This window comes from Nannobrachium achirus, assembly GCF_963921795.1.
Source record: "Nannobrachium achirus genome assembly, chromosome: 22".
Lineage (NCBI taxonomy): Eukaryota > Metazoa > Chordata > Actinopteri > Myctophiformes > Myctophidae > Nannobrachium > Nannobrachium achirus.
In genome coordinates, this window is record NC_137829.1 from 36,544,642 (window position 1) to 36,558,505 (window position 13,864).

The 13,864-nt window shown below is 39.2% G+C and overlaps 1 protein-coding gene across 1 annotated transcript; it reads right to left on the reverse strand.

Moving 5' to 3' along the window:
• Positions 1 to 1,068: 1,068 nt before the first annotated feature.
• Positions 1,069 to 13,139, reverse strand: agr1 (anterior gradient 1; the record flags this gene model as incomplete). Its single annotated transcript, XM_080752884.1, has 7 exons — positions 1,069 to 1,139; positions 3,943 to 4,026; positions 6,591 to 6,654; positions 7,325 to 7,401; positions 11,584 to 11,636; positions 12,651 to 12,714; positions 13,037 to 13,139. 7 exons carry the CDS (start codon positions 13,137 to 13,139, stop codon positions 1,069 to 1,071), a joined length of 516 nt encoding a protein of 171 aa, XP_080609010.1.
• Positions 13,140 to 13,864: the final 725 nt, after the last annotated feature.

Consider the following 13,864-nt stretch of genomic DNA (forward strand, 5'->3'; position numbering starts at 1 on the left):
AAAATGATAAATACACAACAAACGGTTTTGGACATACAAGGTTTCCACCCGTCAACAACGAAATATAACTCATGTAATTGGCTCTCTCTATAGCGTGCTCTATAGCGCGCAATGATTGCCTCTCCAACTCTTTTTCCCGGGCTGAATCAGGGGCCCAGCACGTCCCTGAGCATACCAGTGTCAGACTGGAACTGTTGTCCATTACATACAGTCTGAATGCTTAATTCGCGCTCTTTAAAAGTATATTTGTATTGATTTATTTTTTCATGGTTCATGTTAAAGGCAAGGTGCCTGTCCCCCCCCCCCCCCCCCTACAACATAATCATCAGGTATTATGATTATATTGAGGGAAGAATTATTTAAAAAAAAGTGTTCAGAAAGTGTTAAAATTATGTTTCTATGAGGCCACAGCCACCTGTTCATCAAGTATACCAGGTTTTTAGGTGGGTGGTGACCCAGCTGAAGTTAGCCACACCCAAAGTGTTGTCAATAAAGCGGTATATCGTCGTTGTCGGGTGGAAACCTTGTATGTCCAAAACCGTTCGTTTTGCATTTATCATTTAAAAAATGATTTAAACTAGTGAAAACTGCCGATCTACAAGCTCGCGGTGCGAGGCGTTGTGTGCAACCGCGAGGCGTTGTGTGCTTGTAGATCTGCTGTTTTCACTACCTTTGTGCGAAGGCCTTGTATGATGAAGCAGGGATTTACTTTGCGAAAAAACATACAAATGTGAAACTTGGAGATACAGATTTGCCTCTGAGGCTTTCAGCTTTCAGGAAGAAACCAAAAATACACAGGGAAGACATATTTGCATAATTTATAACCACACATGGGGTCTAACATTCGATATACATTTTCAAAACGTCTACACAGTTACTTTAACCGGGAGAATCGACACTCACTACCGAATGAACTATGAACATCTGTGTATGAGAAGGAATTCACAGACTTGGAACTCTGGTGTTGTTTTGAGTACATTTTATTTGCCTTCCTCCACATTCATCGTGGATCCTTTGTAAACGTTTCAGGGCCGATCTTCAGAGGAGATAGGTACCGTACAGCCAGGTTCAGAGTTCAGTGTGCAGGAGTAACTTGGCTTTCTTCATGTTCTCGACCACTGTTGAAACAGTAAATTCATCTGTTAGAAAAAGAGACAATATAATCTAAAATTTCTAAACTGTAAATAAATAAGTTCATAACATTCATAGGCCTATAGGCTACAGAGGTTGTTGTTGTCACTGAACTCACTGAATTGTATTTGACAGTAAATCCAAGGGAGTCAAATGGCATTGTCATTTTGAGAAATTGTCTTCCTGATTGCTAAATGTTACGATTCTTCTGTTCAACACCATCCCCACCCCAAATACCAGAGTCATTATAAATGAACTGCTTGGGTGTCCTATTGATTCAAAACCTTTATTTTTTTTTTCTGTAGAAATCTTGCCATTTTGATGATCATTCGAGTGGTGGCCACGAGGTGTGACCCCAGGTTATATGTCAAACACAGCTTTTCAGGTGGAGGAGCATGTAACATTCCTGTTTAATATCAGGAGGTTTTAAGGATAGTTCACCCCCAAATTACCTGTTTCTATCGATTACCCATGGAGACTTGAATTTGTGGATATTCTTTTTGTTTTTGTCGCATTCCTTTGACAATAATTTGAGGAGACTCTTTGTGTCTCCATAGGGAACAAAGCAGACTCTTTTGTCTCCATAGGGAACCAACCACTGCTGTTCCTCAAATTATTGGCTTTGAAATGCAACAAAAACTAAAAATATCCATGAATTCAAGTATCCATGGTGAATTATCCTTTTAAGTACAGTTGGTTTTGGGATGGAGTGAACTGATGAATACTGAGGTTAAGCAAAAAATATACATAGGCTATATAGTATATACTGAACTGTACATAGTCAATCCAAAATGTACATTTATCATTATTACTGTTATTATATTTACTTATTATTATTTCGAATGTATTGTACATAGGCGCACTAATTTGCTCCTTTTTTTAAACATACCATGAATTGAATTCTGTTTGGATCAAAAGGGTCTCCTCTTTAATCATGGAAAGAACCCAAAGGTACTTCTTGAAATATTGATTACAAGCCCCCCCATCCCCACCCCTCCACCATTTGAAAAGAGGCTTTTGAAACCCAACTCTTATTAGAATGGCTTAGAATGCTGCTGTCCATAATTAATGTAGAGGCTTTCTACACGACTACAACATTGCATGGCCACAGTAACTCCCACCATGTTTTGCTAATAACTTCAATAGACAGCGATGCTGATTCTGTGAATGGATGTCTCTTCCATCCATGTATATATTTGTCAGAACAACTTTTTTACATACATATTTTTGTGTTACTTTCCCAATGCAGCCTGTGTTAATCACAGCATAATGTGTGAAGGTGTTTGTGGTTGTTGAAAACAACAACAGATCCTTTTGTCATTCTACACAACACTTTCTACACAGCGAGTCACCTCAGCTGCACCCAAGCTTAACGCCCACTGTTCAGTGTTTTCTCTGAATCTATCCACGGGCCGCCCACTCTCTTCTCTTCCTGAGACCTTTCCCTAGTCTAAACCTCCCTTGTTAAGCCTAGTACAGATCAAAGATTTGCAATGAGATATTGATATAGTCTCACAAGCCAGACAACACTTGACTTTACACAACAAAAGTCTGTAACTCTGTGCCATGAAAGTTGAGAACAGGATCAGCTGCCACATTTTTGTCATTTCTTTACCAGAAGAAATATTTTAAAATATCTTTAAGATATATTTTAGAATTTCCATTTCTGCTAAGCAGCAAACATAGAATGGCTTTGGTTCATTTTGTTCCAGTAGAAGTTATTTACACGACGACTGCACAGGTGAAACGGCGGTTAGTTGGGAAGCGGGGCATCCGCTTGGGCCTAATTATTTTTGCAACTTTTCACCGTGTCCGATCAATTTTGAGTTTTAGGCGGAAGCATTTGAGAATTGTGTGAGCCAACAAGCGGAATTCATACGTCGTCATGCCTCGTGAAAACAACCGATCTGGAACCTCACAGCAGAGATCCGCGTCACGCTGTACGACAGAGCGTAGATTAAGCGGAACATTGCAGAGGAAAATGTGTGCAGCCGTCTGAAATTGAATTACCCCTTACTGTGGATACGAGACCTTCCCTAACTCCAGAACCCCAGTTGTCCAACTCTACAAAAGTTGTGAGCGAAGAGAATGAGGCCAAATGAATAAGTTACAGACTGTAACTTATTCATAAGTCATACTGTAACTTTTACAGTATAAGCAGTTGGGTCTGACAGACAGGGAGGGGTGTACAGCAGGGGTGGGCAACGTTGATGATGGCCACTATATTTCCACCTTCACTCCAGGGGGCCACATTGCATATTGCTACGTCCTACTTTGTCATTCTAAGTATCTCATAGAAAAGAGGCAAAAATAGCAAATCTGAGCTTGTAGATCGGCTATTTTTGCTTCTTTTGAATTGGAATCCGGAATATTTTTTTGTTCTTTTTTAATTGGAATCCTGAAATGTAACATTTTGATTTAATTTCAAACATCAAAAAAATACATTTTTATACTACTATACTAGTCATTAAGCTACTAATATAGACCGACGGAATTAAAGCAGGTCATGGTTGTAATTGTAACAGCTGAAATCAATAATATACCGGTATCAGTATTTTGGTATTAACCAGTGGGCCGCATTAAGTGAAGGTGGGGGCGGGCTGCATGTGGCCCCGGGCCGCCAGTTGCCCATGTATGGTGTACAGTAATAGGCTGTCTAATAGGTGTTTGAGTGCAAATGTATCTACGTCTAATAGGTGTTTGAGTGCAAATTTATCTACGTCTAATAGGTGTTTGAGTGCAAATTTATCTACTTGTGCATTTTTTCAAAAACAAAACAAAGACAAATGTTGTCCAAGTCGCTCCACCTACAGAGGGTTATGTCACCGGGCTCATAGGTGTAGAGGTGGTTGCTGTACTTTCCAGTGATGTCTGCCCGGACAGTCAGGGATGGATCTGAAGCAGGATGGGTTATAGGACAGAGGGAGGGAACAGAAGATAACCATGGGAAGAAATAGAAAATGTTTTAAAATGTATGTTCAAAATCAACATTTTTTTTTTAAAGAATAATATTTTTGCATCGGTCAAACATCTGTGGACATTCCCTTTGTTATGTTGTGTGCAAGCATTCCTTTTGTCTTCCTTGTCTTTTGTTTGGCTTATACACACCTGACTGGAATACTTCTTTTGGATAATTCAAAAATGTACGACAGCTAGTCATCCCCATGAATAATTTGAGACTGAAATTAAGAGAGACGGCTAGGCAGCCAGTGATGGACAGAGAGGTGCAGGGCAGGGCAGATGGAGATTGGGCTCGAGTGAGAGAGTCAGAATGAGTGAGAATGAGAAGATAGGCAGACAGGTGTCACTCACTTCTGGCTGAGGAGTCATTTCAGAATGAGAATGTTTGAAAATGTTCGCCTATAATGACATTCCCAAAATTGGGACGCGACGTTGAATGTGGTTAATTAATACATTAATGTTTGAATGTGGTTAATTAATACATTAACGGTTGCATACAATAAAAGGCTTATCTAAATTATAACGTGTGTCAAGCGTAGATGGACAGGCATTGATTGCGATGAAATCAGATTAATCTGCTACAACAATTCAGAGAATGTGAGGTTAAATGTGAACTCTAGGTGGTGGCAATTCTCATCCCCTGATGGCCCAAATGATGCCCCAGACCTCTGGTAAGGCTCCTGTATAGTTAACCACTTAAAGGGGTATTTCACTTAAAAAAAAAAAAAAAACCTTTTGGTCATTTTACCTAACCAGGCTTTTATGAACACCCTGAACAGTTTTTAATTTGCTTGATTCAATATTTACATATTTGATGTAAATGTTACCAGGCCCTCCTCCTGCAGGACGCTTCTTCATACACACTCATTGTAACTTCAAACTCCATTTTAACCATGATAGACTCATTAAAAACACCCATTATTTTTTCTAGTGACACATAATACCCTCCTAATAGGCAGGCAGTGTTTTTTTTATAACTTTTTTCATTTATTTTTAATAATTGTTTGGGAAAATGGAAAAAAATAAATACAATAAAAGATTATTAAAGATAAATGAAAAAGGTTATCAAAAAATCACGGCCTGCTCACGTATTAGGAGGGTATTATGAGTCACCAGAAGAAGAAAAAAATATGTGTTTTTAATTAATCTATCGTGGTTAAAATGGAGTTTGAAGTTACAATGGGTGTGTATGGGGCCCTCCTCCTGGAGGAGGAGGACTGATAACATTTACATCAAATATCTAAATATTGAATCAAGCAAATTAAAATCTGTTCAGGGTGTTCATAAAACCCTGATTAGACGATAAAATGACCAAAGGGTTTTTTTTTAAGTGAAATATCCCTTTAAGTCCTACATACTTTGACGAATGATGAAGAGCAAAATTTGCCGTACTTTTTTTTTTGTCTATTTTTACAATAATGACATTGGGGATGCCAGGGTTAAAGTTGTTAAGTCTTTACAACTCAAGAAGAATGAATGACTGGAAAAGACCAAACTATAGTTCCACTCTCCCTACCATTTGCTGCACTGTCATTAAGGACGCATAAGTATTAATGAGACTATCTCCTTTCTTTTCTGGACTGTGACTATTTCATCTATTATACTTGAATCCTTTTCCGAAATAGAAAAGACAGAAAGAAAGGAAGACTGTTTTTTTTATGACTCTTGGGGAACCAGTAGAACTTTTCCTTGAAGCAGACCTTGGATAACCTTAAGCATTCCTTTTCTTTATGGAGTGTTTGATCTTAAATAGACATTTATAGACATGTATTTGAAAGTCATTTTAAGAATTGCCTATACTTTTCCATAGCTGAAATACCCTGCTACAGTGAGCCCACTATTCTGGCACCCCTCTGGTATGTTATCCATTTACCAATGACTCCAAAGCAGTGTTGATTTCGTCGACTAAAACTATGACGAAAAATGTTTGTCGACTGCGTTTTTTTCACTGACGAAAACTAAATTAAAACTAAATTAAAACTAAGCTGTGATGACTAAATCTAAGACTAAATATATTGACAATTTCGTCAACAAAATAAAAACTATACTAAAACGTTAGGGAGGGACTAATTCTGAAGAGAGTCATTTTATGTTTGGTTGCCCTCAGGTGTTGTGTGCTGAAAATAGCAGATCTACAAGCTCACAACACGCCACAGCGCAACGCTTTGTGAGCTTGTAGATCGGCTATTTTCAGCACGCAATCAAGTGTAAACATTTTAGTTGACTAAATCAACTGTAGATTTAGTCGCCATAAAATCTTATGATATTTGGTCGACTAAAATTAGACTAAAACTAAAACTTTTCAGGTGACTAAATTATGACTAAAACGAAATGACATTTTATTCAAAAGACTATGACTAAAACTAAATCAAAATTTGCTGTCAAAAACAACAGTGCTCCAAAGTGATTTTGCGTTGAATAATGGCCCAAATCAATTGCACAATAAGACTAAAGATCGATTGGATTGATTCCAAATTATGATGAACAGAAATGCGTACCAACAAAGATGATTCTGGGGACATAGGTGCCATCAGGATACAGATTCTTGTCTGGGGTCTCGTTCTGTAAGACATAGAATGACAGTACTCAGCATAACACATAAATGGAATAGCCGTTACTCAATGTACTGTATGCAGTAGGCAGTGGTGTAAAGTAACTATGTACATTGACTTACTAAGTAATGTACTTAAGTATAATTTTGAGGTATTTTGTACTTTACTTCAGTATTTCCAATTTCCAATACTTTTCTACTCCACAGCATCTCGGATCCAAATATTGTACTTTTACTCCACTACATTTATTTTTGAAACTTTAGTTACTAGTTACTTTGCAGATATAAATTATGATATTAAAAAACATACATAAAGTCATAAACCATTTTAGCCCTATTTTATACCTCAGATATTTGAAAATAGACAATCGACAAGCACACAACTCGCCGCGTCGCGACGTGTTGTGAGCTTGTAGATCTGCTTTTTTCAAGTACATTTTGATGTCAATACTTTTACTTTTTGAATTCCAGAATTTTACTTGTAACAGAGTACATCTACATTACATTGCAGTATTGATACTTTTACTTAAGTAAAGAATGTGAGTACTTTTTTCCACCACTGGCAGTAGACCAACACATAATGCAATACAATACAAAGTTTATACAAAGAGACAGACAGAAATATTTGAAACTGAAGGAGATCACCTGCATTAAGGTTTATTTATACAAGTGTTTTTTTACCACTAGGTTGAGCATGACGAAGTCTTCTTTGGCCATTTTCTGGATCTCCTTATCAGCAAGAAACTCCTTCTTCAGTGCTGTGAAAATTGTTTGGTTTTTGTTTAGTTTCACAACAGGATCGAAAACGTAGCCAACATTGTGATCATTGAAAATGGAGTGTGTACATGGCAGTGGTGTAAAGTAACTAAGTACATTTACTTAAAGGAGAAGACCACCCATTTTCAATATTTAACTATGTCATTAATATACCTTAGAGGAGGAAAAAAAGGTTCCCCCTCTTCTCTGTTGCCTAGAACTGGAGGATTGATCACAACTTGATGACATCACACATTGTACTTTACAATACAAACCCCCAAATCAATCCTCCAGTTCTAGGCAACACAGAAGAGGGGGAACTTTTTTTTTTAAATTATTTCCACACAACTCCTCTAAGGTATATTAATGACATAGTTCAATATTGAAAATGGGTGGTACAATTTTGAGATAATTGTACTTTACTTCAGTATTTCCAATTTTGCAACGCATTGTGAGCTTGTAGATCTGCTATTTTCAAAATATTTTTTATACATTTGAATACTTGAAATGGGGCATTCTGCATAATGAGTACTTTCTACTTATTGTACTTTAATTAGCCTACATTTGATTTTGATTACAGAGTATTTATACAATGCAGTAGGCCTATTGCTACTTTTGACTTAAGTAAAACATTTGAGTACTTCTTCCACCACTTGTAAATGGTTACAAAGGTTCAGTTATTTTTCACATCTTGTGTTCCACTGCTAAAGCTGTTCTCTGAACTCTCATCAATATAGTTGATAGCAGGTGCAAACCTAGAAACAGGCTAGCATAGGCAGGTGGGACCTCAATTCTCTAGTCTGGTGCTCCCTCTAGAGAGCAGAAAGGTCCACTGAGGTTGTATCAAATATACTCCAGCAGTTTCCAAACCAAGTTGAACAAAAGACTTCTCATATCTTTGTTGTCGGATAGAAACCTTGTATGTTCAAAACCTCACTTTTTTGTAGTATACTGTATTTTAAGTAGTGAAAAATAGCTGATCTACAAGCACACAATGCCCCACAATGCATGACGAGGCGTGGTTCACTACTTGTGTGCGACACTTTTGTATGATTAGGGCTTTAATTTACAAAGAAACATACTGTACACAATTGAAACTTGGAGATACAAGGCTTCTGCCTGACAGTTACGATATATCTGTGAAGTAGCGACATATTAACACAACTAGAAGCTCAGCCGCCCTTCGGGCGGCCGAGCGTCTAGTCGGCGACCTGGCCAACTCGGGAACAATGTAAATAGGGAATGAATGCCCTGAATGCCCTGCCCTTTAATGCAAACCTCATTATATCTGTTGTCATAGGATCCGTTTTGACCATCTGTTTGGCCGTGTGTCCATTTATGCCCATATATGGAGATATCTGTCTGTCTACGTCCATTTCATGCCCATATATGGAGATCTCTGTAGGACCCGTTTTGACCATCTGTTTGCCTGTGTCCATTTATACCCATATATGGAGTTATCTGTCTGTCTGCGTCCATTTTATGCCCATGTATAGAGATCTCTGTAGGATCCGTATTGACCATCTGTTTGCCTGTGTCCATTTATGCTCATATATGGAGATATCTGTATCTGTCTGTCTGCATCCATTTCATGCCCATATATGGAGATCTCTGTATCTGATGTCTGTGTCCGTTTATGCCCATTATGGAGATCTCTGCATCTGTTAGTGCCCCCGACTACCTGCTGCGGCGGGAAACACGCGCGCCGAATTTAAAATAGGGAATGAATGCCCCACCCTTTAATGCAAACCCCATTATACCTGTTGTCATAGGACCTGTTTTGACCATCTGTTTGCCTTTGTCCACTTATACCCATATATGGAGATCTCTGCAGACACAGTACCGGTTCCGGCCCTACCCTTTAATGCAAACCCCATTATACCTGTTGTCATAGGACCCGTTTTGACCATCAGTTTGCCTTTGTCCACTTATGCCCATATATGGAGATCTCTGCAGACACAGTACCAGTTCCGGCCCTACCCTTTAATGCAAACCCCATTATACCTGTTGTCATAGGACCCGTTTTGACCATCTGTTTGCCTTTGTCCACTTATGCCCATATATGGAGATCTCTGCAGACACAGCACCCCTTACTTTACTTACAGAGCGCCCCGGAGTTCCCTAGCCCCTGGGCTCCTTATTCCCCTTTATTATTTAAGTTTAGCGTGAGAGGGAACTGCCCGGGCTTATCCACATTATTCACCTGGTTCTCTTAAAGGCACAGCCCGCTAATTCCCCTGAACCCAACCGCTCTGAAGAGCACCCTGAACTTTGCTCACCTCGAAGTGAGAGGAAGAAAGACTTTAGTTTATGCCACACTCAGAGAGATTTTTAGTTGACTCATCTAGCGTATGTGATGTCAGAGCCTTTTATGAAGTGATGTCACAATGAGTCAGCGCTTGCTCCGGAACAGCCCGATGTCAGTCATCTCCGCATAAGGAGATTCCAAATCTTTCGTGCCGGATCCAAAAAACTGTGTATCGGGTCGGGTCGAGGCCTAGCTAAGAACGTAGGCAAAGGTCTGAGCTGTCTGTGTGCGAAATGTGGAGTCTGTAGCACCAACCATGTGCTGTCAGGGCTCATCCATGCGATTCGGGCCATTCAGATTCGGCGTCCATTGGCTTCAATTAGTAGTCAGGACTCCGCATATGGAGATTCCGAACCTTTAGCGTTGGTTCCGGAAAACCGCATATCGGGTCGGGTCGAGGCCTAGCTAAGAACGTAGGCAAAGGTCTGAGCTATCTGCGTGCGAAATTTGGAGTCTGTAGCACCAACCATGTGCTGTCAGGGCTCATCCATGCGATTCGGCCCAATTCGGCCTCGGCTTCAATTAGTAGTCACGATGGTGTTATTTATATCAATAAAGGACACAAGCGAAAACAAAAGATGCCCTGGCCTGCATCTCCAGGAATCAAAGCTTAAAGGAGGACTTTGCCACTTTTCAACCCATCTTCATATAATAGGTCCTCACTAATGTTCATAATAAAATGGCACAATTTTTTTCTACTCGGTCCAAGTCTCTTAGGAGAGCTGTGGGAAGTACAGAAATCCATCGTCTTGTGACATCATCATTTTCCCCCCCAAAAAAATATTTAGATTTGTATTATCGCGAGAACAATGGCTTCCACTTTAACATTGCAACGTTTCAGGAGTATAAAGCCTGCATTTTCTATTAGCTTGGATTCCCAATCGATGATGTCACAAGACAATGGGTTTCTGACCTGCCCATAACCCTCCTCTGAGAAAAAAAAATGCTATTTTTTAGTGAGGACCAATTATATGAAGATGAAAAGTGGTGAAGTACTCCTTTAACCAACGGTTCACTAGTAAGAGACCACACCTTCTTAAAGAAAGTGAAGTGAGCCTTCCTTATGGGCAATCTGTCAGGCAGTGCACTGTACTATGACTGGCTTGCCCAAGTTGCCCGGCAGGTATTACGGAATGCACCTATTGTTTTCACAACTCCTGCTGTTGGTATCACCATGCACACAATGATCCTTCAAGCATTGTAACACCTGACATCATTTACAATAAGTGATGTCATGTTGTATACGTCTTACATCAAGCATTATAACACCTGCCATCACTTCACCTCTCTGCTGTATATTTATTGCCTGCATCGAATGCTTTAATAACAATGATATTGTTAGCTTTAGGGAATTTACGTAAGACCTGAACATCAACTCATTGTGGTACTAGGCAGGCCTAGCCCAACATTACCAGTACAACAATAGCATACTAACAGCTGTGGCATGTTCCCACCATATGAAAGTTATTATTAGAAATATCTTCATTGGAAAGGACTAAGGAGAGCGTGTACATGTTTCAGATGTATGGCCAGGTACAAGGATTGTACAGGAATCTATCAAGTTATTATTGCTGACGAGAAACTCATTTCACATAGGCTACACAGGAACAACAAATCCTCATATGGGGGAGGCACATGATAAACCGCATATTTTACAGATCACTCTAGTCTACACATTGACTCTCGATCTTGTCTATTCTTCAACCACTATTTAGTTGACCACGGACCGAGGTCCCCCAGGGCCTTGGTTCACTCCTTTTTTCCCCTCTACACAAAATATATTCACCAAAAATAGCCTATACAAGCTACAAGCTCCTGAATGTTTCCCCCCCCAGAATAAGGACACTATATGATGGGTTTGTGTGGTTACAAATACCTAGACTGTGCGGGCAGTCTGGCAGGTGATGGATGATCATCAAAGGCTTCTTACTGTGGGAACATAACCAGAGAGAAAGAACTGAAAACATTCCACTAAAGAATAGGCACAGTGGTGAGTTGCCTCACTTGATCACTGGAGAAACTTTCTCAAACTCTGTCTCTTCTGCCAGACCATTGATTGATGTAAGTCAACCTTAGACAGTAATCGACCTATGTCTTAGTACCTTAGTAGACAATGGCCTATTCATTCACAGCAATTATATTATACCAGTAAAGGCCCATTCCCACTGGGCCAGATAACAGATAAAAAAATCTCTTTCTCCAGATATTTTTCAATTCAAGTGGATGGTAGATAAAAAAATATATCTGTCACAGATATTTGTTTTATCTGTGACAGATATTTTTGTATCTGTCATACTACCCTCCTAATACGTGAGCAGGCCGTGTTTTTTCTATAACTTTTTTCATTTATTTTTAATAATTATTTGGGAAAATGGAAAAAATGAAATACAAAAAAAATAATTATTAAAAATAAATGAAAAACGTTATCGGGTAGTATGAGTCACCAGAAAAAAATAATGGGTGATTTTAATGAATCTATCATGGTTAAAATGAAGTTTGAAGTTACAATGGGTGTGTGTGGGGAGAGGCCCTGGGCCTGGAGGGCCTGGTAACATTTACATCAAATATCTAAATATTCAATCAAGCTAATTAAAAACTGTTCAGGGTGTTCATAAAAGCCTGATTAGATGATAAAATTACCAAAAGTTTTTTTGAAAGTGAAATACCCCTTTAAATGTCTTGCTCAGGGACACTTCGACACGTAGACCACAGGGTCAGGAGGTGAACTTGTGACCTTCTGCTTACCAGACGGACTCTCTAATCACTACTAACTACGTCTGCAATCAGATTACTGCACTCCCATTACATTTAATCTGTTACGCTTTAGCCTTGAGGAGGAATCCACGACAAGGATGTTGTACACTAAGCATTAGCAGTCATAGCAGTCACTTTTTAAATAAATCCATTTATTAAATGATAATAAAAACATGTTAAGAAACTTACATGGTTTTAGTCTTCGTCAGGCCTTCCTCATAACTCTGCGCCCAGGAGATACCATCTCCCCATCCTATGAGCATGTGCAATGTGAATAAACTGGTTATGAAACAAAGATCCCTCCTGCTTCACAGACAATCCTCTTTATGTTGTTACTGTAAGAGTAACTTTCATTAAAAAGTGCAAATAAATGGCAAGGACTTTGTCATAACATCATAGTACATGTAGACAGATATCCCAAGGTAGTGCTATGTAATGACATGGTACAAGGACAACAGGATGTCATATACAGTGTAAAGGGACAGTACAAGACATAAAGTACAATTAACACAAATTTGCTAAAGATTCTCAAAATAATGGGCATAAAAACATGTGGATGTGTCAGAATGACTCACCTCTAGACAGTGCAGCTGCTTTTTTCTCAGCTGTCCAGCCTTTCTGTGCACCAACATCAGCACAGGTCACCAACAACAATGCCAGCACAGTCCAGCGAAGCATAGTCCTTCAAAAGAGAATGACATGTTATTGCAGTAAGATATGATTGAATTATCTTAATGCTTTCACTAGTCGTGGTATTTGTCCAATCGTTCTGGAGGCAATTTATACGTGGTGCACATTAGAAAGTCCAACTAGCCTTGTCTTATCTGGATAAGAGCGTCTGCTACATTGTTAGTCCCAAAACATGTTTGATTTTGAAATGTCAGTGATACTTGTAACTTCAGTTGTTTTATTTATGTCCTTTTTAAAAGATGAAACATTCAAAAATATGATGGTTGACTTGAAAGTGTTAAAAGCCTCCAAACTTAGGCTCTTAACACTTTTCATTGACAACAATCTTTTTCTAAAGTAATTTGTCTGTAATGATTAACTGTGTTGTAGATGTCTTACCTTCTTTGACTGCAGGAAACAGCAAGTGCCTGTTTTGGCTTGACCGGAGCTTTTTATAAACAGTTGAACTCGCCAAACTGGTACAGCAATGTAATAAATGAAAAAAATCTCCAAACACGCACGCATATGCACGCACGCACGCACGCACGCACGCACGCACGCACGCACACACACACACACACACACACACACACACACACACACACACACACACACACACACACACACACACACACACACACACACACACACACACACACAATGAAAGAGGAATGAGATATGCAAACCCACTTTACTGGTTCTTTCAAGGCAAGGCAAGTCTGTTTTTAACGAAT